General features: G+C 60.3%; 1 protein-coding gene and 1 long non-coding RNA gene across 2 annotated transcripts; one reads left to right on the top strand and one right to left on the bottom strand.

Annotated features, from left to right (window-relative positions):
* Nucleotides 1-275: 275 nt before the first annotated feature.
* LOC114101051 (uncharacterized) lies at nt 276-2,071 on the bottom strand. Its single transcript, XR_003584209.2, has 2 exons — nt 1,973-2,071; nt 276-553 (listed from the first exon to the last, which is right to left on the bottom strand). It is a non-coding gene; the product is annotated as an uncharacterized lncRNA (long non-coding RNA).
* Nucleotides 2,072-12,483: 10,412 nt separating this feature from the next.
* On the top strand, nt 12,484-18,438 carry Ceacam16 (CEA cell adhesion molecule 16, tectorial membrane component). The gene is made up of 5 exons (XM_071604173.1): nt 12,484-12,520; nt 13,823-14,167; nt 14,439-14,714; nt 15,816-16,094; nt 18,014-18,438. Exons 1-5 carry the CDS (start codon nt 12,484-12,486, stop codon nt 18,436-18,438), a joined length of 1,362 nt encoding a protein of 453 aa, XP_071460274.1.
* Nucleotides 18,439-22,162: the final 3,724 nt, after the last annotated feature.

Raw genomic sequence — 22,162 nt, 5'->3', positions numbered from 1 at the left:
CTCCAACTTGCCATCCTCCTGCCTCAGCCTCCCAAGCTGCTGGGATGACAGGCGTCACCACAGCGCCTGGGCCCTAAAACCGGCTTCTAACAGGGCGCCTCTCCTCCGAGTTGGCCACGGTGCCTGGGGCGCCTTGACACCCAGTTTAGCCTCCCCACCTCCTTATTTAAAAAATCATAAAGAAAAGACCCTGAGAGGAAGTCGCCCTTGCCCCTGGCACACGTGAGAAACCCGCTCACCTGGCCAGGCGCAAAGAAGACACCAAGGGACACAGGTCTGCAAAGATCCAGGCTTTACTTTAAGGATGGTCTGGCAAGACCGGGTCGTTGGTGGTCAGGGACACACCGCTGGGCAAGACCAGCGTTTTATCCCCTGGAGGGCAGGATCCCTCCAGTTCCTCATGGGCTGAGTGCTCCGGGCTCAGTGCTCTGTGCTGAGTGCTGCGGGCTCAGTGCTCTGGGCTCAGTGCTCTGGCTGAGTGCTCTGGCTGAGTGCTGCGGGCTGAGTGCTCTGGGTGCACAGTCGTCCACAACATTGCCTTGGTCTCCGTTTCCTGTTGGGTTGTTTAAAGAAGTGTCCCTTTAGTTGTCCCCACCTCCCTTTGTCTCTTGTCGCAGGAAAGCCCCTTGGATCCAGTGTCCTTTGGCACACACACAGTTCAGCTCTGCCAGTCGGGGGGGGGGGGGGCTTCCTTTCCTCCTCCTCCCCCCGAGGGGCTGTGAGCTTGCCCACGGGGTGTCACCTGCCACCAACTCTCCCGCTCTGGCCCTCCTTACACTCAGGTCACGTGACATTCAAAGGTCCACGCGTTTTATTCTGGAAACGACCCAGTGGGCCCTCCTAGTCCCCGCCCGGGCGGGTGGCCTGGCTTCTTGTACCCTCCTGGACTTCCCAGGTGGGGACAGTCTCCCCTTCCACTGGGGCCACAAATTACAAAACTTAATGAAAAGAGAAACTTTAAAAATGAAGGCTGTGGCTCAAGGGCAGGAGCCAGGTGGCTGACCCACGAACACAGCCCCCAGGGGCTTCCAGGGGACTTGGGATCTGGGCCTGCCGGAACCCCAAAGGTCAAAGGTCCTGGGGCGCCGAGGGGTCCCAGCTCACCTGTGCTCTTTCCTCGCAGCCCCCGTCCCTGCCTCTACCCTTGAGGCCCGAGCCAGAGGCCCACCAGTACCAGGTACGTGGGGACCCAGGCAACCAGGTCGGGGACGGTCCTCCCTCTGCCCACTCCCCAGGACGCCCGGGGCGAGCCCCCTCCCCTCCTGGGCCTGGAGTCCCCTCCTCTGTAGAACGGGTCCATGTCCTGGGACTTTCATGGGCAGAACAAGGCGCAGAGAGGGATAAGGGATTGCCTGGAGTCACACAGCGGGTCAGGACGCCAGTTGAGACCATTCCTGGGCCTGAGTCTCAGTCCCTCATGTCCCCTCCTGTGTGTCCCTGTGTCACTCCCTCTGAGTGACAGTCTGCCACCTGGGTTCCTCCCACCTCCGTCCCTCCCACCTCCTTTCCCAGCTCCCCTCACCCTCGTCCTCCCTGTCCCCCCAGGACCTGCTGCACCCCGACTCCTCCCCTTACTGCCAGCTCGTGCCCAAGTCCTGAGCGAGTGGAGGGGACAAGGACTCGGCCGCCCTCTGGGGTCCTTGCACAGGCGACGAGGCCTGGCAGGATGGGCCCCCAGAACTGGACAGGAGGAGTCGGCCCAGACCCAGCACCCACCCCAGGCCCCTGGGAGGACCAGGCAGGTCCCCACCTGCCATCAACCTGCTCCGCCAACCACCGGCCCGGCCCCCAGCCTGGGTGCCAGGCCCTCACAGGGTGGGGTGGTCAGGTGGCCTCATGGGCACCACCAGAGGGCCCCCAACTGACCGCGGCCTCCAGCGACCCCTGGAGCCCCTCCCCCGCACGAGGCAGCTCCCACCCACAGGTGCCCCCAGGGGGACACCTGGCCCAGGTGACAGTCCCGGCGGGTTACCTCGGTGCTGGAGCCCCGCCCTGCTCAGGCAGCTGGCGCCCCCTCAGAATTCTGCCTCCCCAAGCCTGCAGCCAGCTCCTGGCATCGCCGCACAGTCTCACCCAGTCCCTCACCGAGTCTCACCCAGTCCCTCGGGCAGCAGCTTCCTGTTCTGCCCCACCCACCGCAGGTGCCGAGCGGCCTCAGCCTGTGGCCCCTTGACTTACTCAGCAGTAAATGAGCCCTGGCAGGAAACTGAACAGACAGAAACTCCTGCCGGCTGGAGGCCACGGGGCAGGGGAGAGAGAAACACAATAAATAACTAAGTGCCATGTGTCTCATGGTGACGAGTGACAGGGAAGCAGAGAGGGGAGGGGGTCAGGAGTATTGGGGGGCTGAGATTTTTGAGTAGGGAAGGCCCCACTGAGAAGGCAACAAGCAAAAATATGAAGGAGGGAAGGGAGGGAGCCACGTCAGGTTCTAGAGGGAGAGCATTCCAGGTACCCACAAAGGCTCAACAGCAGCAGGGAGGCCAGGCCGGTGTGGTAGAGGCAGAGAGGGAGACGGGGAGGCAGGCAGATCACCCAGGGCCATGTGAGAGGCTGGGGCTGGCTTTTGCCCTGGGGGTGACCAGGGAGACTATATAAGCTAAATAATGGTCCCCAAAGCCCCCTACGTCCTCATCCCGTGAGTTTCCTTGTATGGCAAAGACTCTGCAGGCCGCAGAGCTGGGGTAAGGTCCTGAGTACCCCAGGCCATGTGTGACCACAGAAGCAAAGACTGGGGGAGAGTGGCCAGAGGCACTTGGACACTGAGGGAGGGCCACTACCCAGGCAGGGTCTGGGGCCACAGTGACTGATGAGAGAGACCCCGCGGGCCAATGAGAGCTCTCAAGATGAAGGGACTGTGAGTCAGAGAGTGGCAGAAGCTTCTAGAAGCTGAAAAAGTCAAGAGGACGGGTTCTCTCCCGGAGCCTCGGGAAAGGACGCTGACAGCTGAACAGTACCCAGTGAGACCCATTTTGGGGTCCGATCTCCAGAACTGTAAGATAAAAAATTGGGGGTTACTTTAAGCCACCAAATGTGTGGCCTTGAGTCACAGCGGGGGGGGGGGGGGGAGCACTCTAGAGGACCAGGAAGAATTCCCAGAGGGAATGTGGACACCAGGCCTGGGCTCTGACCTCTTCCCATGGGCCAGCAGGTCGGCCAGAGGCCAGGCTGAGGGCTGGGGCGTGGCCACTGCTCCCTGGGACCTGGACGGGGCCCTGCGGCCCCCCCTGGGCAGCAGCTGCTCACCAAGCTCCCCACCCGCCCCTCCGGTTCCCCAGGTCCTCCCCAGGCACATGGTGCTGGCCAGAAAAACCACATTTCCCAGGTGCCCTTGCAGCTAGGCTTGGTCACGTGACCAACTTCAGGCCAATGGGGCGTGAGCAGAAGCCACAGCCCAGCAGGGCTCCTGCCCTAGAGTCCGCCAGCCCCCTCCACCTGTGCCTCAGGCTCCAGAAGACGTCGGGGAGGGAGCCCTGGTGGGTCAGTGGCTGAGACAAAGCCCCAGGGGAAGGCAGTTAGAGCTGAGGGCCGTGGACAGAGCAGGGGGCAAGGTCAGAGGGTTCAGCTGCCCTGATGCCCAGCTCCTTCTGAAGCCTGATCCACGATCCCACCCCAAGACGCAGCATCTTCTAGGGTAGATTCTCTGATCCAGGCAGTGTTTCTGTCAGCCCCTGATACCGGCTCTGCCTGGACTGAATGGTGACCCCCAGATCCCTAAGCTGAAGGCCCACGTATTTGGAGAGCCTCTACAGGGGTCATGAAGGTTACAGGACCTAGTGTGGGTCCTGGTTCAGTAGCTTTAGGGTCCTTATAGGACAAGGGAGAATGTCCAGGCATGGGTGCCCACAGGGCCTGGGCCAGCTGAGGACACCAGGAGGGAGTGGCCCTATGCGAGCAGGGAGAGGGGCCTGGGGGAGCCACACCTGCTGAGCCTCCACCTTGGACTTCCAGCTCCACATCTGCAAAGAAAGTTTAAGCCACCAGGTCTCCAGTTCCTTGTTACAGCCACCCCAGCAGGTAAAACAGGCTCCTGCCACCACTGTCCAGGCAGGTGGGATCCCTTCCCTCATCACAACAAAAGCAGATTTAAATGTAATAGCCAGGGACAGTGGCCCACGCCTGTAATCCCAGCGACTCAGGAGGCTGGGCCAGGAGGATCACAAATTTGAGGCCAGCCTTGGCAACGCAAAGAGACCCTGTCTCAAAATAAAATTAAAGGGGCTGGGGATTATAGCTCAATAGTAGAGCACCCCTGGGTTCAATCCCCAATTCAAAAAAAAAAAAATCGTACACACGCACACTAAAGTTTTTTTTTAAAAAGGAGAGGTGGAGGGAGAGACAGAGGAGATGGGACTTGAGAGGCCAGTCTCGAGCCCAGTTCGGCCTGCTGGAAGGCGAGAGCAGCTGGGGACCCAGGTTGGGTGTGGGAGTGGAGACCAAGAGCCTTGCAGCCTGGCACGATGTCACTCAAGAAGTATCACCTTTGTCCCTGGTTGGGGTTTGCGCTCACTGAGTGGTTCCTCATTGCCACACAGAGGCATGACAGGAGCCAGGCTGCGCCAGCAGGGGGCAGCAGAGGACCGCCCAGATCTACAGGCCACAAGGTGCCTGGCGCCTCCCCCGCCCTCCTGGGTACCCAGAGGGCCCACCCAGGTACGGGGCCCAAAGTATGGGCGCCTCACTCACTTGCTTGGGCTGTGGCAGGCACGCCCACGGCTCCTGAACTTGGCCTTCCCAGTTCCTACAGCCCAGCCCTGAGCCAGGCAGCTTCTCTCCCCTGTCTGCCCAGGCTCCTCCCGGTCTCTTCCCACCACAAGGCGTCCCAGGGGTCTTTTTAAAACCCAATTGGACCTGCCCGTCCCTGCATAGAACTATTCACAGCTCCTATTCCCCCACGGTCCAGGGTCACAGCCTGCAGCGCCCTCGAGGTCTGCGTTCTAGGGGCCTGTCCACCTCTTGGTCAGCCCTCCTTGCCCCTCGCCCCCACTCTGTGGTCATGGGCTGGAGGAAGGGACCTCTTTCTGGTCCCAGAACTCTCTGCCCCATCTCAGCACAGACCCTCCACGCTCTTCCCGCTGCCCGGAGCCTGCTCCCAGGACACAGCTTCCCTCCCTCTGCCCCTCGCAGCTCAGGTGTCAGTCCACACCTCCTCCGCCAGGCAGCCCTGACTCCCGGGCTGGGTCGGTCCCCTGTGTCCATCCACCCAGCCCTGCCTCTTCTGCTCATCCCTGGGGGCGGGTCAGCCTGAGCACCCGACCTGAGCCCTGGGAGGGCAGGGCCAGGGCGCTCTCCACCGCAGAGACCCCGGCACCAGGGCTCAGAACCCACGGAGTGCAGGGTGCCCACTCTACACAACCTGCCCCCGAGCTGGTGGCCTCCATTCCTTCCCTGAGAGAGGTGCATGGAGCAGTCACTGTGCCCCCAAAGTCTGATGCATGAACTTGACTGGGCACGGGTGACACGAGCAAGCAGCTCCCCCTCTCAGGGAGCTCAGTCCTGCGGAAGAGGTGGCCTGGAGCTCAGTGTAATAAGACGAAGTAGGATAATCGCGTATCGAGCACTTATTATACGCCCTGCCTGTGCCGAATGCTTTCGGCTTATTGCCTTGTTTTATCTTCGCGTCGGTTTTGTGAGTGAAATACCCGATCATCCCCATTTTACAGATGAGGAAGCCAGGGTGCAGAACAGCGAGGTCTCAATGGACGAGCTGGGAACAGAACCCAAACCTCCAGCAGGAGGGGACAGCCTGGTCAGAGCCCCGTCCCCCGTGCGCCAGCTCTGTCCACCCTCGGTCGCCCGCCAGGGGTCGCTGTGCCCCCACCGCGGCTCCTTCCCGGAGTCCGGCAGCCCCGCCCGGTTCTCAGGGCTCCCCGGTTCTCAGGGCTCCCCGGGTTCTCAGCGCGCGGCTCCGCGTGTGCAAAAGAGGAAGTGGCCGTGGGGAAGGAAACGGGCTGGGCTGTGACCCAGGGCCATTATGATTCATGGGGAAAACCCTTCTCTTCCGAATTCAACGCCTTTGTGTGCAAAAGGGCTTGTGCAACCCGCGGGGAGCAGAGTCAGCGGGGTAGACTGGCGAGCAGAAGTGTGGACGCCCCCTCACCGGCCCACCCCAACTGCCCCGCGGCCCAGGGTCGTCTGCAGCGGATGGTGGGGATGGAGGTGGGGGCAGGGGACGCGCCTCTTTGGGGCCAGGGATGTCGCTCAGTGGGCGCGCGCCCTCCAGCCCAGGCTGGGCCCTGGGTGCCATCCCCCGGCCCCGGGAGACAGACGTGCAGAGAGGCCGGCGCGTCCCGTGGGCCGCACACACGGGTCCGCTTAAGAGGCTCAGGAGGCTGAGGCAGGAGGATCGCGAGTTCAAACTCAGCCTCAGCAAAAGCGAGGCCCTTAAGCAACTCAGCGTGACCCCGTCTCTAAATACAATATTAAAAAGGGCTGGGGGTGGGGCTCAGTGGTCAAGCGCCCTGGGTTCCATCCCTGGTGCCCACCCCACCCAAATCGTGGCCTCTCTAATATCCCATAACTGTAGATACCACTGAAATGCGGACGCTGGGCAGGGACGATGTTAGGAAGCCTTCTTTGTATTTCCACATTTTAGGTGAAATGATGGCCCCGTGTGTCCGGGTTTTTATTTGCTCTCCAGGCGACCCAGGCCTGGCGCATGCGTGCTGGGGGCTCTCTCTGCCACCTGAGCTGAGCTGCACCCTCAGCCCTGGGAGGCTTTTTTCCAAGGAGTCCAAATCTGTAAAGGAACCAGCTGAAGGCGCCATGAATAAAATGATACGATGCTTTCAAATGCAGCCCCCCCCTCCCCACAGGTCCCCCGTCTGTGGTGTCACCCAACAGGAATCAAAAATATTCAGGGGAGGAAAACAAAAAGTTGTGTCCGTAGTAAATAAGCCCAGACACTTCTTCTTGTCATTATTCCCTAAACGAGGCAGTGTGACTATTGACGTGCACCCACAGCTCAGTCTGTGTTGTTAAATGCGTAGAGAGGCCCTAAAACACACAGGGGAGTGTGCGCGGCTTCCCCGCAAACTCTGTGCCCTCTTATACAAGGTAAGGGACCAGCTGCCAGGGGGTTTGGGGCCCTTAGGACCCCAGAGCCAATCCCCTGGGGACACCCAGGGACAACTGGACTTACTACCACAGAGGGCCCCTGGGCGGGGGGAGACAGAGGGTATGGGGGGGTCCTCCCTTTGTTTTTGATGAGTGTGAAATTTTCCATAATAAAAGTTTTTTAAGTTGATTTTAACCCCAACTTGAAATCCAAGTTCAACTGCTTTTCCATCTTCCTGGTGGGATAAAGGAAGCCCCAAGGAGGACAATACCTAGCCCTTGGGGTCCCCAGAGAACCCTGGTGCACCTCTCCCCCTCCCTCCCTCCCTCTCCCCCTCCCTCTCCAGCTTCCACCTCCCTGACTGCACCCTTCACTTCCTGCCCCCCACCTTCCAGCCCCTCCCACCTATCCACCCAGCCCCCCATGGGACCTCTCATCTCAGACCCAGACCCCTCCCTCTGGGCCTCAGGGACTCAGCCCAGCTGGATCTTCTCATCCCCAGACTCCAAACAATGTCAAGGACCTATCAATCAAGGGCCATCTTGCATTCAAGGTCCTCCTCTTCTCCTCTTCGGATCAGCTGGTGCCTGGGCGACCACCTCCTCTCACTGGCCCTCCCCCTGACCCAGCTCCAGCCACATCAGGCTCCTTACTGTCCCCACATTCTTCAGTGAATTTCCTGCCTCAGGGCCTTGGCACCTGCTCTACCATCTACCATCACTCCTCCCCAGAGCCTGGTGCACCTGTGGGGGTGCACACCTGTAATCCCAGCCACTTGGGAAGCTGAGTCAGGAGGATCTCCAGTTTGAGACCACCCCGGGCAACTCAGTGAGACCCCCATCTCAAACAAAAGAAGAGTAAAAACAAAATGCTGTCTAGGCTTAGTTTTTAAAAAGGTGGGGGGAAAGATTTTTCTCCTATCTACAGGTTCCCTGTCACCTCACACCTCAGACCAGAAAGCCCCCCCCACCTCCCCGTCCCTCCCTGTCCTCGTGCTAAACTTTCTGTCCTGTTCCTGTGGCACTTATCTCCACCTGTATGCATGCTGTATCAGCTCGTTCCTGCCCATCTCCTGCCAATAGGGTCTGGCCCCACCAGGGCAGAGATATGTCTGTGTCCACAGCTTGGCATGGGGACAGCACTCAATAAATATTTGTTCACTGATTGAATGACTTGGAAATTCCCCGGAGGCCCAGGGCGGGCAGAGGTCCGAGGCTGGCTCCTCCCACCCACCTGCCCTCCTGCGCCGCGCCCGCAGCCCCGTGCTCCCTCCAGGGTGAGGGACTAGGGGACATGAGGTTCCTTCTCTCCTCCAACAGCTTCAGGGGCCCCAACCCAGGCCAACCCCAGGACCTTGCCAGGAGGTACAGGAAGCCGCACCCTGGGGACAGATCCATGGGCAAACACCAGGGCACCTGCCCATGTGATAAGCCGGGGACAGCCGGGTTCACACGGAGCAATTAGCCCAGCTGCCCAGGGAAGAGGGGACAAGGGTCCTGCCACCCAGGCCCACGTCCAGGTGTCTAACAAATACGAAGTCAGCGGTGGGCGGGGGCTCGATGAGGCTCCAGCTCCCCCGGAACTCAGGACCCCGCTGAGATAAGAGGGCTGGGGACCCAGAGCTTACAGAACAAGGCACACAACTGTCCCCAGGCAGCTGGATGGGGAGGCAGGAGGCGATGGCCTGAGTCTCAGGTCCCTTGTCTGCAAGATGAGTTTTCTGTTGGGGGCGGGATGAGCTAACAGGAAAGCCAACAAGGTCCCAAAGTCACTGCCAGGGACCACGTGCCTGTGGTCCCTGCACTAGGGAGGCTGAGGCAGGAGGATCACTGGAGCCAGACGCTGAGAACCAGTCTGGGCACCAGAAGCGGAGCCTGCTCTGTCTTTTTATTTATTTTTATTTTTGAGAGAGAGAGAGAGAATTTTAATATTTATTTTTTAGTTTTCGGCGGACACAACATCTTTGTTTGTATGTGGTGCTGAGGATCGAACCCGGGCCGCACGCATGCCAGGCGAGCGCGCTACCGCTTGAGCCACATCCCCAGCCCTGCTCTGTCTTTTTAAATAAGAGAGACAGAGAGAGATGGAGAGAGAGAGAGAGAAATGGTCTCAACAAAAAAATCCACAGTCCCACCGCCGTCCGCTACCTGATCCAGCAAACAAAAGAAATGTGTCAGCCACGGATGAAATTTGAAGTGTTCTAGCCAGACCCAACCCAGCAGCTAGAAAGGCTGAGGCAGGAGGATCGCAAGTTGGAGGCCAGCCTCAGCAGCTTACAAGGCCCGAAGGAACTTAGACCCTGTCCCAAAAAAACAAAAGAAAAACAGGTCTGGGGATGTGGCTCCATGATGAAGTGCTCCTGGGCTCAATTCCTGGTGCCAAAAAAAGAAAGAGAAATGTGTCCTCAAAAAGAAGGGCAGTGAGGGGTCATCACGGTCCAGTCCCCAGGAAGTCAAGGTCACAACCTCCCACCCACCTCACAGAGAGGCAAAAGCCCCTATTCACAACCTCCTGCTCTAGCTCCTGCTCAGCCCCGGGCCAGGCACATAGTAAGTGCGCAAGAAACTGCAGCTCTGGATTGAACCGAGACCCAGGCTCACGTGGGGAGCACCGGGTGCACCGTGAAGGTGAGCAGCAGACGGGAAGGGCCTGGGGTGCGTCAGGTGCTGGGGGCCACGGCTGGGTCTGGACAGAAGCCAGTCCTGCCCCTGGCTCCCTGGCCCAGCCTCGTGGCCCGCCCCAGTCAGGTGGCAGGGCCCTGGAAGCCTGGGCCTCCCTGGAGACTCGTCTCCCTCTCGCTGTCACTCACACCTGGTGTCCGGTTCCACAAACAGTCTCTGAGTCCCTGCTCTGTACTGGGCAACGTGCCGGGCAGTGATGGGGACACTCTGGGGACAGCCCAGGCCCGTCTTCTTGAGGTTCACATAGACCATCCCCAGACAGTGAACATCAGGTGATAAGGGCTGGGGTGGGGGACCCCATAGGGCAGTCTGGAGGGCTTCCTGGAGGAGGAGACAGTGAAACAGAGCAGAACATGCTCGGTGGAGTGGCAGTGAGACAGAACAACGGCGTCACAGGGTCCCAGCAGGCAGGAGAGGGGGTCCCTGAGGCTGTCAGGTGGGTAGGCAGAGCCTCACAGGTCACTTTCCACTGAGGGCACTGGGGAGCCATAGCAGTTTCTGAGCAGGGGAGGGACGGGCAGGTTTCTGTTTTAGGATGTGCCTTTGTCTGCCAGATGGAGGGGACATGGGAGGAGGCGAGGCCAGGGCCAGGGACTGAGGAAGAGTGGAGGGGAGAAGAAGCCGGGCATCGCCGGGGGACCCGGGAATGGGGAGAGGTTGGGTGGGGGCCACAGGGAGGGAGGGAGGTTTCAGAAGCAGTCAGCAGGGTGGGCACCTCAGGGGGGAGGACCGGGCCCCTCCGTCCCTGCAGTGGGGACAGGGGACATCAGCCACCTCCCACGAGGACCAGGGAGAAGAGCGCCTCTGGGAGGATTCAAGATCAGTTAGAGACGAGGTCACTCTGAGGTGAGCGAGAGGCACCGGGGACAGGGGGGGGGGCATCCTGAAGGACACTGGGCCGTGGTCCCAGGACTGGGGTGATGGCAGGGCCGTCCCGAGCAGGTGAGGTGAGGCCACAGGTGGAGTGGGGACAGGAGGCGCCAGGACTCCCCCGCGCCGCCTCCCCGTGGCCTCCCTCGGTCCCCTCCCCTCCACCAGCGCCCAGCCCTGCGAGGGCAGCCGAGGACAGCACCCGGGGACACGTGAGCCGCAGGTATGGCCCCCGCCCAGACGCAGGCCCAGAGCCACTGAGACACAGTGATAACAACCGTGCGGCCCTGGGGACGCCTGCCAGCTGCCCAAACCAGTGTGAGAGGGCAGACCCCCCCCCCCCCGCCTCCCTTTCCCTCGGATGTGGGGCAGACTCTACTCTTCCCTTGTTGGTCCCTCCCCGGGCCCAGGGCAGGGATCTGTTTCAGCCGTGGTCTTCACCGGGGTCTCCCCGGAGCCTAGGGCAGTGCCAGTGGGTAGTAGGTGCTCATTAAATAGCTGGGAAGTCCATGGGTCAGTGATTTACGGGCACTTACTCTGTGAGCACGTCACACAGTCACACCTCGAACCAACCGCCAAGAGGTCTGGGTCTCTGAGCCCCTCAGTCACCAGAATCCACAATGCTCAAATCCCTCACATCAAACGACACAGGTGGGTTGTGGGGCACATACCTGCAGTCCCAAGCACTTCAGAGGCTGAGGTGGGAGGATTGCTTAGCCCAGGAGTTGGAGCCAGACTAGGCAACATAAAGAGATCCTGTCTCAAAAGAAAAAAAATGTTAAGAGTCTTTCTTTCTTTCTTTTCTGGTACTGAGGAGGAGTTAACCCAGGGACACATCCCCAGTCCTTTCTATGTTTTATTTTGAGACAGGGTCTCACTACATTGCTTAGGGCCTCACTAAGTTGCTGAAGCTGGCCTCCAACTTGCAATCCTCCTGCCTCAGCCTCCCAAGTCACTGGGATGACAGGCGTGCACCATCCGGCCTTGCTGGATCCTGTACCTTTAACAACAGTCCCACTGATCTGTCCTCTGTCTGGGGCCCCGTTGTGCCAAGCCCTGGTGGAAGTTCTGCCTTGGGACACTCCATGACAGCTCTCGACCCTGAAGTGGGCTCCATGCCATGTCTGTTTTTCAGAAAGTGGGGACTCAGCAAGAGGCCAACCCAGCCCACTTCAGGTAAGGGCAGAGACAGACCAAGACTCTGCGGAGGCCCAGAGCCTCCACAGAGGCCCACTGGGCAGATGGGGACGGAGGGCGCAGGAGAAAGAATGTGGGTTTCCCAGCCCTTTGTGGGAGGCCCAGGAGAAGAAAGGCCCGGGGAGCCCGCGTGACCGTGGCCACCCAGCGGGCCTCCGACCCCTCTCCCTGCAGGGACCTGGACAGCTCCGAGCCCCGGCCTCCGTCTTCCCACCTGCATCCTGACGGTGCCCGCCTCGCAGGACCATTTTGACCCTGGGGTTGGAGAAGTGGCCGTCCCCGTTCGCCAGTGGCCACCCCAGAACCACCCGCAGGCCGTGGCCGGGGTCAGGAGGAGCTGCCTCAGGTCTCCCCTGTCCCTCCTCCCTCCTCCCCGGTGACCTGGTTCTTCTCCCAGAACCAAACCGGGGCCTTTGGCACGAAGAGGGTGAGGCAGCGGCCCCAGGAGGCCTGGCCAGGTCGTGGCCCTTGGCCGGTGCCCGCCACACCCACCCTGGTCCCCAAACGGGGCCCCAGATCCTTGGAGACTCGATCCCTCCAAATTCAGGTGATCTCCCCCGCCTCCAAGTCACCAGCCCTCCCCGGCCGGCGGCAGACGGAGCCCAGCCCCAACCGGGAAGGGCCCGGAGCACTGGGACCCCAAGGCCACCGTCTCCAAGGTCCAGCCGGGGGTGCGAGATGGCGCTGACCGGGTGCAGCTGGCTCCTCCTCAGCGGTGAGTGAGAACGGCAGCCCCAGGACCCCCGGACCCCAGACCCGGGCCTCGGGAGGGGAGGGGACCCCAGCCTGGGAGGTCCCTGGGAGGGGACCCCAGCCAGGGGAGGGCAGCTCCGCCTCACGGGCAGTCTGTCCCCTCCAGAGGCACCAGTGGGGGACAGGCCAGGAACAGCCTCCCAGGGAGGTCCCCGGGTGGGCTCTGAGGTTCCTGTGACCAGAGCATGACCCGGGACAAGGGGCCACCATCATCTTTCATCCACATGAGCGGTGGAAGCCTTGACCGTCCGGCTCTGGCCAGCAGCTCTGCCCTGAAGAGGTAGCTTTGGGTCAGCATCTCAGCCTCAGTCACCCACAGGTGAAATGGGTCTAAGTGACAGACTCACTAGAAGGTCCCTATAGGCAGCATGGATGAGCACTTACTGGATACCTGTCCTGAGTGCTTTCCACTGTTAACAAGCCCTCTGTGAGGGAGGCCCACTCATGACCCCACCTCACAGAGAAGAATGAGGCTCAGAGAGGTAAAGTCACCAGCCAAGGACACACAGCACAAAGTGGCAGAGCTGTGTGCCAGACCCGGGGCTCCTCAGCCCCCAGCCTTGTTCTCTCAACCTGGCAAGGTCTGGAACCAGGCCTGGCCTGCATTTCCTTCATGAGGAGTGCCATAGCCACCCACCTCAGGCCACCACACATGAAACCCAAGCATCCCTGAGCAGCTCTTGGGGTTTGGGGCTCCTGGTCCTTGAGAAGGACCAAGGTGGAGTAGATTAACCGTCCCTGCGGGAGGGGCAGAGGACGAGCCCCCGGCTGGACATCAGGACCCCCACATCTAACCCTTGGAGTCATAAAACAGCTGGGCTGGAGGAAGGGGTCCCCTGGGGTCTACCGGAGGCCATTGGCAGCAGGAAGCTCTCTGGGTCCAGCTCAGCTTGGCCGAGCCCTTGCTATGCACCAGCTGTTTACTTAGGCTAGATCCTTGGCGTGGTCCAATTCAATCTCACAATGTACCCTGAGATGGCAACCTGGGCCTATCATTTATGGAGCACCTACTGTATACGAGGTGGCCAGTCCTCATATTCCTATGTGAGGGTTGAGGCTGAGTCCATGCAGATGGCCTCCGAGGAAGGTCAGGAGGCCCAGGTGCTGGAAGTCACAGGGCTGCAGGCTCCAATCCGGGCTTGGTGTGACCTTGTGTGCCCCGAGGACCTCAGGCCAGGGATGGTCCCTCCCTGCCCCGGAGCCGGCTCCCCTGCAAACGGGGGACTGGGTGGAGCCGGCCCCCACCCTCTGTTCTCCTCCTCAGTGGGGATCCTGAGCGCAGGGGCCGAGATCTCCATCAGCCCCGAGCCCGCCCAGCCGGCCGAGGGGGACAACGTCACTCTGGTGGTCCGTGGGCTTTCGGGGGACGTGCTGGCCCACAGCTGGTACGCGGGGCCCACGCTCAGCCTGAGCTACCTGGTGGCCAGCTACATCGTGAGCACAGGCGACGAGACCCCGGGGCCGTCCCACACGGGGCGGGAGGCCGTGCGCCCCGACGGCAGCCTGGCCATCTGGGGCGTCCTGCCCCGGCACTCGGGGACCTACATCCTGCAGACCCTTAACCGGCAGCTGCAGACCGAGGTGGGCTACGGACACGTGCAGGTCTATGGTGAGAGCCCAGCGCGCCCCGCGGCCTCCCGCCCCTCCCCGCTCCTTTGGGGGACAGAGAATCTTCTAGAAAAAAATTTTATTAGAGAAAAAAAAAGCCTGAAATAACTGAGCTGCTGGCCTCCCCCAGGAGGGCCTCCAGGATGACACCTGTCTCCTAAACCCACCCTTCGCCCCTCTGGTGGGGACCCAGGGGCACGGCCACGTCTCTGTCTGGGGCCGAGCCCTGGGAGCAGGTGGTGCCCGCCCCTCCCCGTCTCTCGCCCCCACAGAGATCCTGGCCCCGCCCGTGGTCACGGCCAACAACACGGCGCTGGTGGAGCACAGGGACACCCTGCGCCTGGCCTGCAGCAGCCCCAGCGCCGCCGAGGCCCGCTGGTTCTTCAACGGGGACACCCTGCCCGTCGCCGTCCGCCTCGGCCTGTCCCCTGATGGCCGGGTGCTGACCCGGCATGGCGTCCGCAGGGAGGAGGCGGGGGCCTACCAGTGTGAGGTGTGGAACCCCGTCAGCGCCAGCCGCAGTGAACCCCTCAACCTGACAGTGTACTGTGAGTGCCCTGGCGCCCAGAGACCCGACCCCCGTGTGCACAAGGGGAAACCAAGGCCAGGAGCAGGAGCCCCGGGGCACACAGCAAGTCAGCAGGAGGCTGGGGTCAGGAACCAGGGTCCCTCTTAAAGTGCACTTGACCCTCACCTAGAGAACAACAAGGCAGTCAGCACAGTGGAGCCCGCCTGCAATGCCAGCAGCTAGGGAGGCTGAGGCAGGAGGATCGCAAGTTCAAGGCCAGCCTTGGCAACTAATTGAGGCCCTGTCTCAAAAATTAAAAAGGGCTGGGGACGTGGCTCAGTGGTTAAGTGCCCCTGGTTCAATCCCCAGTACCAAGCAAAGAAAAGAAAAAAAAAAAAACCTACAGAACACCTTTGACATTGAGTCATCCTTTAGTTTGAAGAAATCCTGCAGAGAAAAAATACTCATGTGGCTGGGAAAAGAAGCAGGGAGGTAGTAATGGGGGAAGGGGGTAGGGGGCACGTGACCAAAGCTAGCTGTCATTCCCAAGGACAGCAGATGTGCAGCGTGGAGCCCTGGGAAATCACTGAGGTGCACAAGACCGTGGTCTAGAAAAACCAAGCCTAGAATCCTAGAAGCCTCCGACCAGAGAGCTCTCGATTTCAGAAGCCCTGGGCTCTAGACTCTGAGAATTCTAGAAACCCAGCAGCAGAGATGCTTAGACTCTTAGAATCTGGTTCTAAGATCTTAGCATCTAGAACCTCAGTGACCTAGTTTTCTAGAATCTTAGTACCTAGAAGCTTCGACTCTCGAAGCCTTAGAATTCTAGATGCTTAGAATGGCAGGAAAAACAACCACTTAGACTTTTTCTTTATTTAACAAACCACGGATTTCAACCTGCCCTGAAGTGTCGCTGGCTCCAACCCTGTTTCACAAAGGGAAAAACTAGATTCCCCCGGGAGGGGACGTGATTCCCAAGATCCTAGAGCAAGTTAGACATCAAGGTGGGACTCGAAAAGACCCGAGCTCTTTTCTTCCCACCACTTGGCCCAGGTAGCCCCAGGGACCCAGCCTGGTGGAGAGGACCCCTGGCTGCCCGCCTCTGTGCCTCTCTACTGCCCCGTCTCCCTCCTGCCCGCAGTTGGCCCCGAGCGCGTGGCCATCCTCCAGGACTCCACCACCCGCACGGGCTGCACCATCAGGCTGGATTTCAACACCTCGCTCACCCTGCGCTGCGTGGCCCGGTCCTGTCCAGAGCCCGAGTACGTGTGGGCCTTCAACGGGCGGGCCCTGCAGGAGGGCCCGGACCACCTTGACATCAGCAGCATGACGTCGGCCCAGGAGGGCACGTACACGTGCATTGCCAAGAACCCCAAGACCCTGCTGTCCGGCTCCGCCTCCGTGGTGGTCAGGCTCTCTGGTGAGTCGTCCCCAGCCTGGCCACCACCTGCCCCCCTCGGGGGCCCGGCTGGCCTGGAGGGGCAGACCCTCGTCATTGGAAGGTGGACTTCCAGCCCACTCATGGCCCCCCTTTGTCATCCAGGTGCCTGTCACCTGGAAAACAGATGACAAATCAGACCTTCCTCCTTGAGGGATGAGATGGGAAATGGGCCACGTGTCCCCACACTGTGGGGTGGCAGAGTGGGGGGCCATACAGAGGTCCCTTCAGAGGGTGCCCCTGCTCCAAAGCTGGTCACCAGTTGCTCAGGGCTTCAGCCACCCAGACAGCTGGACGACTTTGCTGCCAACTAGATGACATGCTCATCTGGCCCAGATGGTGGCACCCACAGCAGGAAAGTCACGGCCAGGCGGTTGGCAAGTGGAAAATCACAGCAGAGACGCTGTCTTCTTGCCTCTGCCCTGAGATGACCTGGGGGCTGGGTTGTGCAGGCACCTGGTGTTTCCAGAGCCATCCGGTTGCCCAGGGGACCTCTGTTTACCCCCGGGGAACGGTGGCTTTTAACATTGGGGCCTCATTAATTCCATCTCAGTTCCTTCCTAAGTGGCCATCATCCCCCTGGGGACAGTGGGGACAGTGCTTGCCTTCATCTTCCTCCTTCCCTCCCACTAACAAGGTGGCTACTCTTTTACCCTGAGCAGGAGAGGCGGCCCCAGAGGTAAGTGGACCTCACGCCCCGCCCTGCCTGGGGCGTTGGCAGCTGGTCTTGGCAGGAGACCAGGGAGTGGACCAGATGGCCTGAGGCCCACCCCAGCCCCGCCTGTGCAGGCCGACATGGGGGGGCCTGGGGTGCGCAGGTACGCCGAATCCAGCACCCCGCCAGGGCCTCCCAAACTGTCAGAGACCCTGCGGCGGAGGCCAGGAGAGAGAGGAAAAGACCCCGCTGTTCCCTACTTATGGGAGATGCTGGCCAGAGGCGCAGACGTGGACCCTTGGGGAGATGGTTCTAGAATATGAAAGCATCACACACACACACACACACACACACACTCACACACACACGCTGATTTAAGGAGCTGCCAAACGGAGGAGGCCGGGCCTCGTCCTCCCTGGGCTGCCCGGTAGCCAGGGAGGATGTGACGTCCACTCTCAGTGAGCATCCGGTCAGGCCCGTCAGAAGCAGGAGACCCTGTCTGGGAGAATTTCCACTCTGGTGGGGGACATGGTCTTGAGGAGATGTGACTCTGGTTTTTGTTTTTGGTTTGTTTTTAACTCAGTCTGATGGGGGAGGCACATTTCCTACCTTTGGGGTACTTCCAATCTGATGGGGGAGTACAGGTCCCCACTTTCTAGGAACTTCTAATCTGAGGGGGAAAAGCATGCCCCCCAACTTCAGGGGTTCCCAACCTCATTAGAAAGACCCACCCCAACAATCTGTCATTTCTCAATCTGATGGAGGAGACAGGGTCCCAGCCCGGGACCTGATTAAGGAGGTCCGGGCTCTTCCCCCAGAATCCTTCAGTCTGATGGGGGGACTGGAGCCCCCACTCTCGAGTCTCTTGATCTGACAGAAGAGCTGCCGTGTCAGGGTCACAACTCCTAACTATCTGATGGGAGACACGCCCCCCTATTCCGAAATTTCCAGTCTCATAGGGGAGACATGGCCCCTGGATTTTGGAAAGTTCCAGTAATCTGATGGAGGAGACATGGGCCGGTCCCCAGGGCCGTCACCTGCCCTGAGGCTGGCGATTCCTATTCTGATAGGGGACACACACTGCTCCCTCGGGACAGAGGAGCTGCTTCCACCACCACACCAACCACCTTGTCCCCTTTCCCCCAGCACCCACGCGGGGACCCAGCCAGCCAGGGTGGCACAGATGAGCTAGCGGGCAGGGACCCCAGGCCGGCGCATCCTGCTGAGCCGGCCCCTCTCTCCCCAGCGGCGGCAGTCACCATGATGATCGTGCCTGTGCCCCCCACGCCGACGGAGGGCCAGGACGTGACGCTGACGGTGCAAGGCTACCCCAAGGACCTGCTGGTGTACGCCTGGTACCGCGGGCCCGCCTCCGAGCCCAACCGGCTGCTCAGCCAGCTGCCCTCGGGGAACTGGATCGCGGGGCCGGCGCACAGCGGCCGCGAGGTGGGCTTCGCCAACTGCTCGCTGCTGGTGCAGAAGCTGAACCTGACCGACGCCGGCCGCTACATGCTCAAGACCGTCACGCTGCAGGGCAAGACGGACACGTTGGAAGTGGAGCTGCAGGTGGCCCGTGAGTGTGGGGGCGGGGGGCGCACGCGGGGCCAGAACCGCCTTGGCCTCCCCCCAAGGCTGGGAAACCCTCCCAAGGACCAGGACTCCTCCAGCTGACCAGGGGCAGTCCCCAGGTGGGGCTCTCTCCTCTCCCATCCACCCGATGACCCGATGGCCCAGGCGGGGACAAGAGGGGCCTCCGCCATCACACCGGTCTCAGTCTAAAAGGCTTCCGTGACCTCTCGCTTATGGAAGAGGGACAACAGATCGAAGGTTTTCTTTAAAAAAGGAGCACAGTCAGAGGGCGGGGCTTCTTTATCCTGTGAGTGGAACCTAAGGCAGAGGACAGATGGCCTGGTCACCAGATCAGGGCCATGGGCTAATGCTGGGCCTTCAACTCCCCGTCAGACCCGAGCTAGAGAGTGGGGGCCAGCCAGCCTCTCAGCAGACCCTGAGGTCCTGGACGGTCGGGCTCACTTCTCTTCCTTTCTTTTGAAACAAGGGCCAGGACAAGATTCCTACCATCACACAGTGAAGTTAATTTCTCAATCTGACCCAAGGGTGATCTCTATTAGAATAGAGGCTTCTAGGGGAGGGATTTGTCTCCTCCATCAGCCTGGGAGCTCCCAGATCAGGCACCATGTCTCCTCCATCAGCCTGGGAGCTCCCAGATCAAGGACCATGTCTCCTCCATCAGCCTGAGAGTTCCCAGATCAGGCACCATGTCTCCTCCATCAGACTGGGAGCTCCCAGATCAAGGACCATGTCTCCTCCATCAGCCTGAGAGTTCCCAGATCAGGCACCATGTCTCCTCCATCAGACTGGGAGCTCTCAGATCAGGGACCAACTTTCTCCCATCAAGCTGGACATTTCCAGAGATCTAAGAGACTTATGTCACTCAGGCAGGTGCATTGGACAAGGCGCAATCAGACAGTGGGAATGAGGTCATTTCCTGAGTACAGAGTCTTGCCTCCCCATCAGGCTGGGTCTCAGGAGTCCCGTGCCAGGGCCAGCGATGGTTTTGCCGCCCTCAGAATGGGGGCTTCCAGGATCAGGGCCCCTGAACGGCCAGACACTCCTCTCCACCTTTGCCCATTCGCTTCCCGAGCCCTGGTCCTGAGTCAGCGGGGACTGCTGATCCAGGACAGGGCCCCCCCGAGCCCCGGCATCTCCTTTCACCCTGTCTCTCTCCTCACAGTCCACCTCCCTCCCTCGCACGAGGACCAACGCCACCTTCCTGAACCTGACACTGGCAGAGGCTGACCGCTGGAGGCTGGGGGGGCTGGGAGGCCGGGATGGGAGAGCAAAGGGAGGGGTGGGCACAGGGGCTGCAGTCCCTCACCTGGCTGATGGCCTCCTCTGTCCCTTCCCGTCCTCCCTCACAGCCCTGGAGTAGCAGCGTGGCCACAGAGACCTCGCGGGGGAAGGGACCTCCACACCATCTCCCCAACTCGGCCCCCAGGGGAGGACCACTTGCTGCCGGCAAGGACGCTCCTGTGGTCCAGCTCCCACTCCCACCCACAGTTAGACCCTCAGGACCCTGCCCCTCTGCCTGCCGTCCCAGGGCCACAGGGGCCATAAACGTCCTGAGTCATGCACACGCGTGTCCGCCTCTCCTTCCACCTGCCCGGCCCACACCCGGGCGCGCGCTGCCTCTTCCACCTGAGGCCACCCCCTGTCCGGGCGCATGCGTGCACACGAGGGCCACATCACGGGCTCAGGTCCGCACTGGATGGCGAGCCTCAGGCCCTTCCCACAGCTGCCAGGTCACGGAGGAGGGTCCTGCTCTCAGGGGGCCGAGGGCTGCCCCTCCCTGGAGCACCAGGGTCAGGTGACAAGGGGCACAGCAGAGCTCCCCGCTGCACCTCGCCGTCACCCGGCCCGGGGGCAGGCTGCTTGAGCTCAGGGGATGACCACGTTTCTCAAGGGTTCTGGCACCTTCTCGTCCCCGCCCGTGTCCTGGAAGAGGCTCCTTTGTGTGAGCCATTGTCCTGGGTGCCCTCTCGTGGCCCTCCCATGAGAGGGGACTGCAGCGGGGGCAGGGGCCGGGCACCTGGGGGCGGGGCCGGGCGCCCGGGGGCGTGGTCGACGCTCGGGGGCGGGGCCCAGGGCGGGGCCGGAGGAGTGCGGCGCCAACCTCTCGGGAGCAGGGTCTGAGCCACGTGCCTGGCCCGGCCGGAGGCCCCGCTGGAGGAACTCTGGGTCAGAAGCAGTGACCACGGAGCACAGGAAGGCGCGGGGCAGAGAGGGAGGGGTTGTTCTGGGGATGGCCGTTGAGCAGGGACAGTGTTCGGTAAAACCCACAGGCCGGGACAGGCTGGTTTACTTTTTATTTACTTAATTATTTATTTTGGGGTCCCGGGGACTGGATTGAACCCAGGGGTTTCTTACCACTGAGCTCCATCGAAGCCCTTTCTGCTTTTTTATTTTCAGACAGAATCTCGCTGAGTTGCTTAGGCCCTCGCTGTGTTGCTGAGGTTGGCCTCAAACTTGTTATCCTCCTGCCTCAGCCTCCTGAGTCACTGGGATCACAGGCGTACCCCACCATGCCCAGTCTCCAACCTGTTTTTTAAAGCCTCAGAGCCCTTTCTTCAAAGGCTGAGTTCAAGTGGCAGGTGACTGTGTTATTTAAACTAGAAAAGAACCAAATGTAGATTTCAATTCAGAAGCTATGGACTCCTCCCTCCCCCACCAAAATTCTATCCACATGAAAAAAAAATTTCCAAAGTATGATACTCGGATTACAGAGGCCATTAAGATGTAAGATGTCAACAAGAAACAAGAGAGTAAAAACGCTACATATCAAAATCTGTGGCATCTGACTAAGGCCACCCTTGGACAGAAAATCATAGCTTAACTGCTTTAAGGCACCAAGAGTACTGAGGTGGGGGGGGAGGCTTGGAAATGACAAAACAAGTTTTCCACTGAAGAAAGTGGAAAAGTTCATAAATCAAAGTTCATAAAATAAATCAGGGGAAGAAAAGAGGGAAGAGTTTAAAAAAAAAAAAAGATAAAAGCATCCCAACAGCTTGGGAGGCTGAGGCAGGAGGATCACAAGCCAGGCTCAGCAACTTAGAGAGGCCCTGCATAACTTAGTGAGACCCTGTCTCTAAAATGTCATTTTTCTCGTGCATAAAAAATGTCCAGAAAGAGATTATTCAGAGCTGGAGTGGAGTCCCCAGAGAGTTCTACCTGCTTCATCTTCCTTAGCTTGAGGCTTCTATTCGCTCAATCACCTCATGGTCCAAAATGGCTGCAGGAGCTGCAGAGGTCTCACTGTGTTCCAGGCAAGAAATAGAAAGAAGGGCACAAAGGGGAAAATCAGCCTCAAGCTCGTTTATGGGAGACGCCCTTCTAAGGCACTTTCTCCAAAGTCCCACGGACCAACTGTGACCTATGTCTCATTGGTCAGCTCTTAGTCACACGATGGCCCTACTGCAAGGGAGCCTGGGAAGGACAGTCCTGTTGCTGCCCCGAGGAACCTCAGGGTTCTGGTTTTAAGGATGGCAGAGCCCGCGAGCCCCAGGTGAGCCCCAGGTGAGCCCCAGGTGGGCCCTTGGCAAGCTCTGTCCTGCCGGCCTTAGAACTCCTGCCTCCCCAGATGGACAAAATGGCCTTTCTCTCTTACATCCCAAGGGTGGGAGCCAAAGCTTCATCAGGAACCGGGCGCTCCCAGGGGGTTGTGTGTGATCCCTGCAGAAGGAGGCCAGCAGGAGGGGCAGGGGGGGGCTGCTTATGTTTCTAGGTCAAGCAGATTCCATATCCTCAGGGGCAGAGGCTCAGATGTCCCCAGGACCCAGTCTCCCGTCCCTCGGGTATCTCTGGGCTCCTTCTACTGAAT

Source organism: Marmota flaviventris, chromosome 18, assembly GCF_047511675.1.
Source record: "Marmota flaviventris isolate mMarFla1 chromosome 18, mMarFla1.hap1, whole genome shotgun sequence".
NCBI classification, from domain to species: domain Eukaryota; kingdom Metazoa; phylum Chordata; class Mammalia; order Rodentia; family Sciuridae; genus Marmota; species Marmota flaviventris.
The sequence above is the reverse complement of the archived record's forward strand: the minus strand, read 5'-3'. Positions and strand labels throughout refer to the sequence as shown.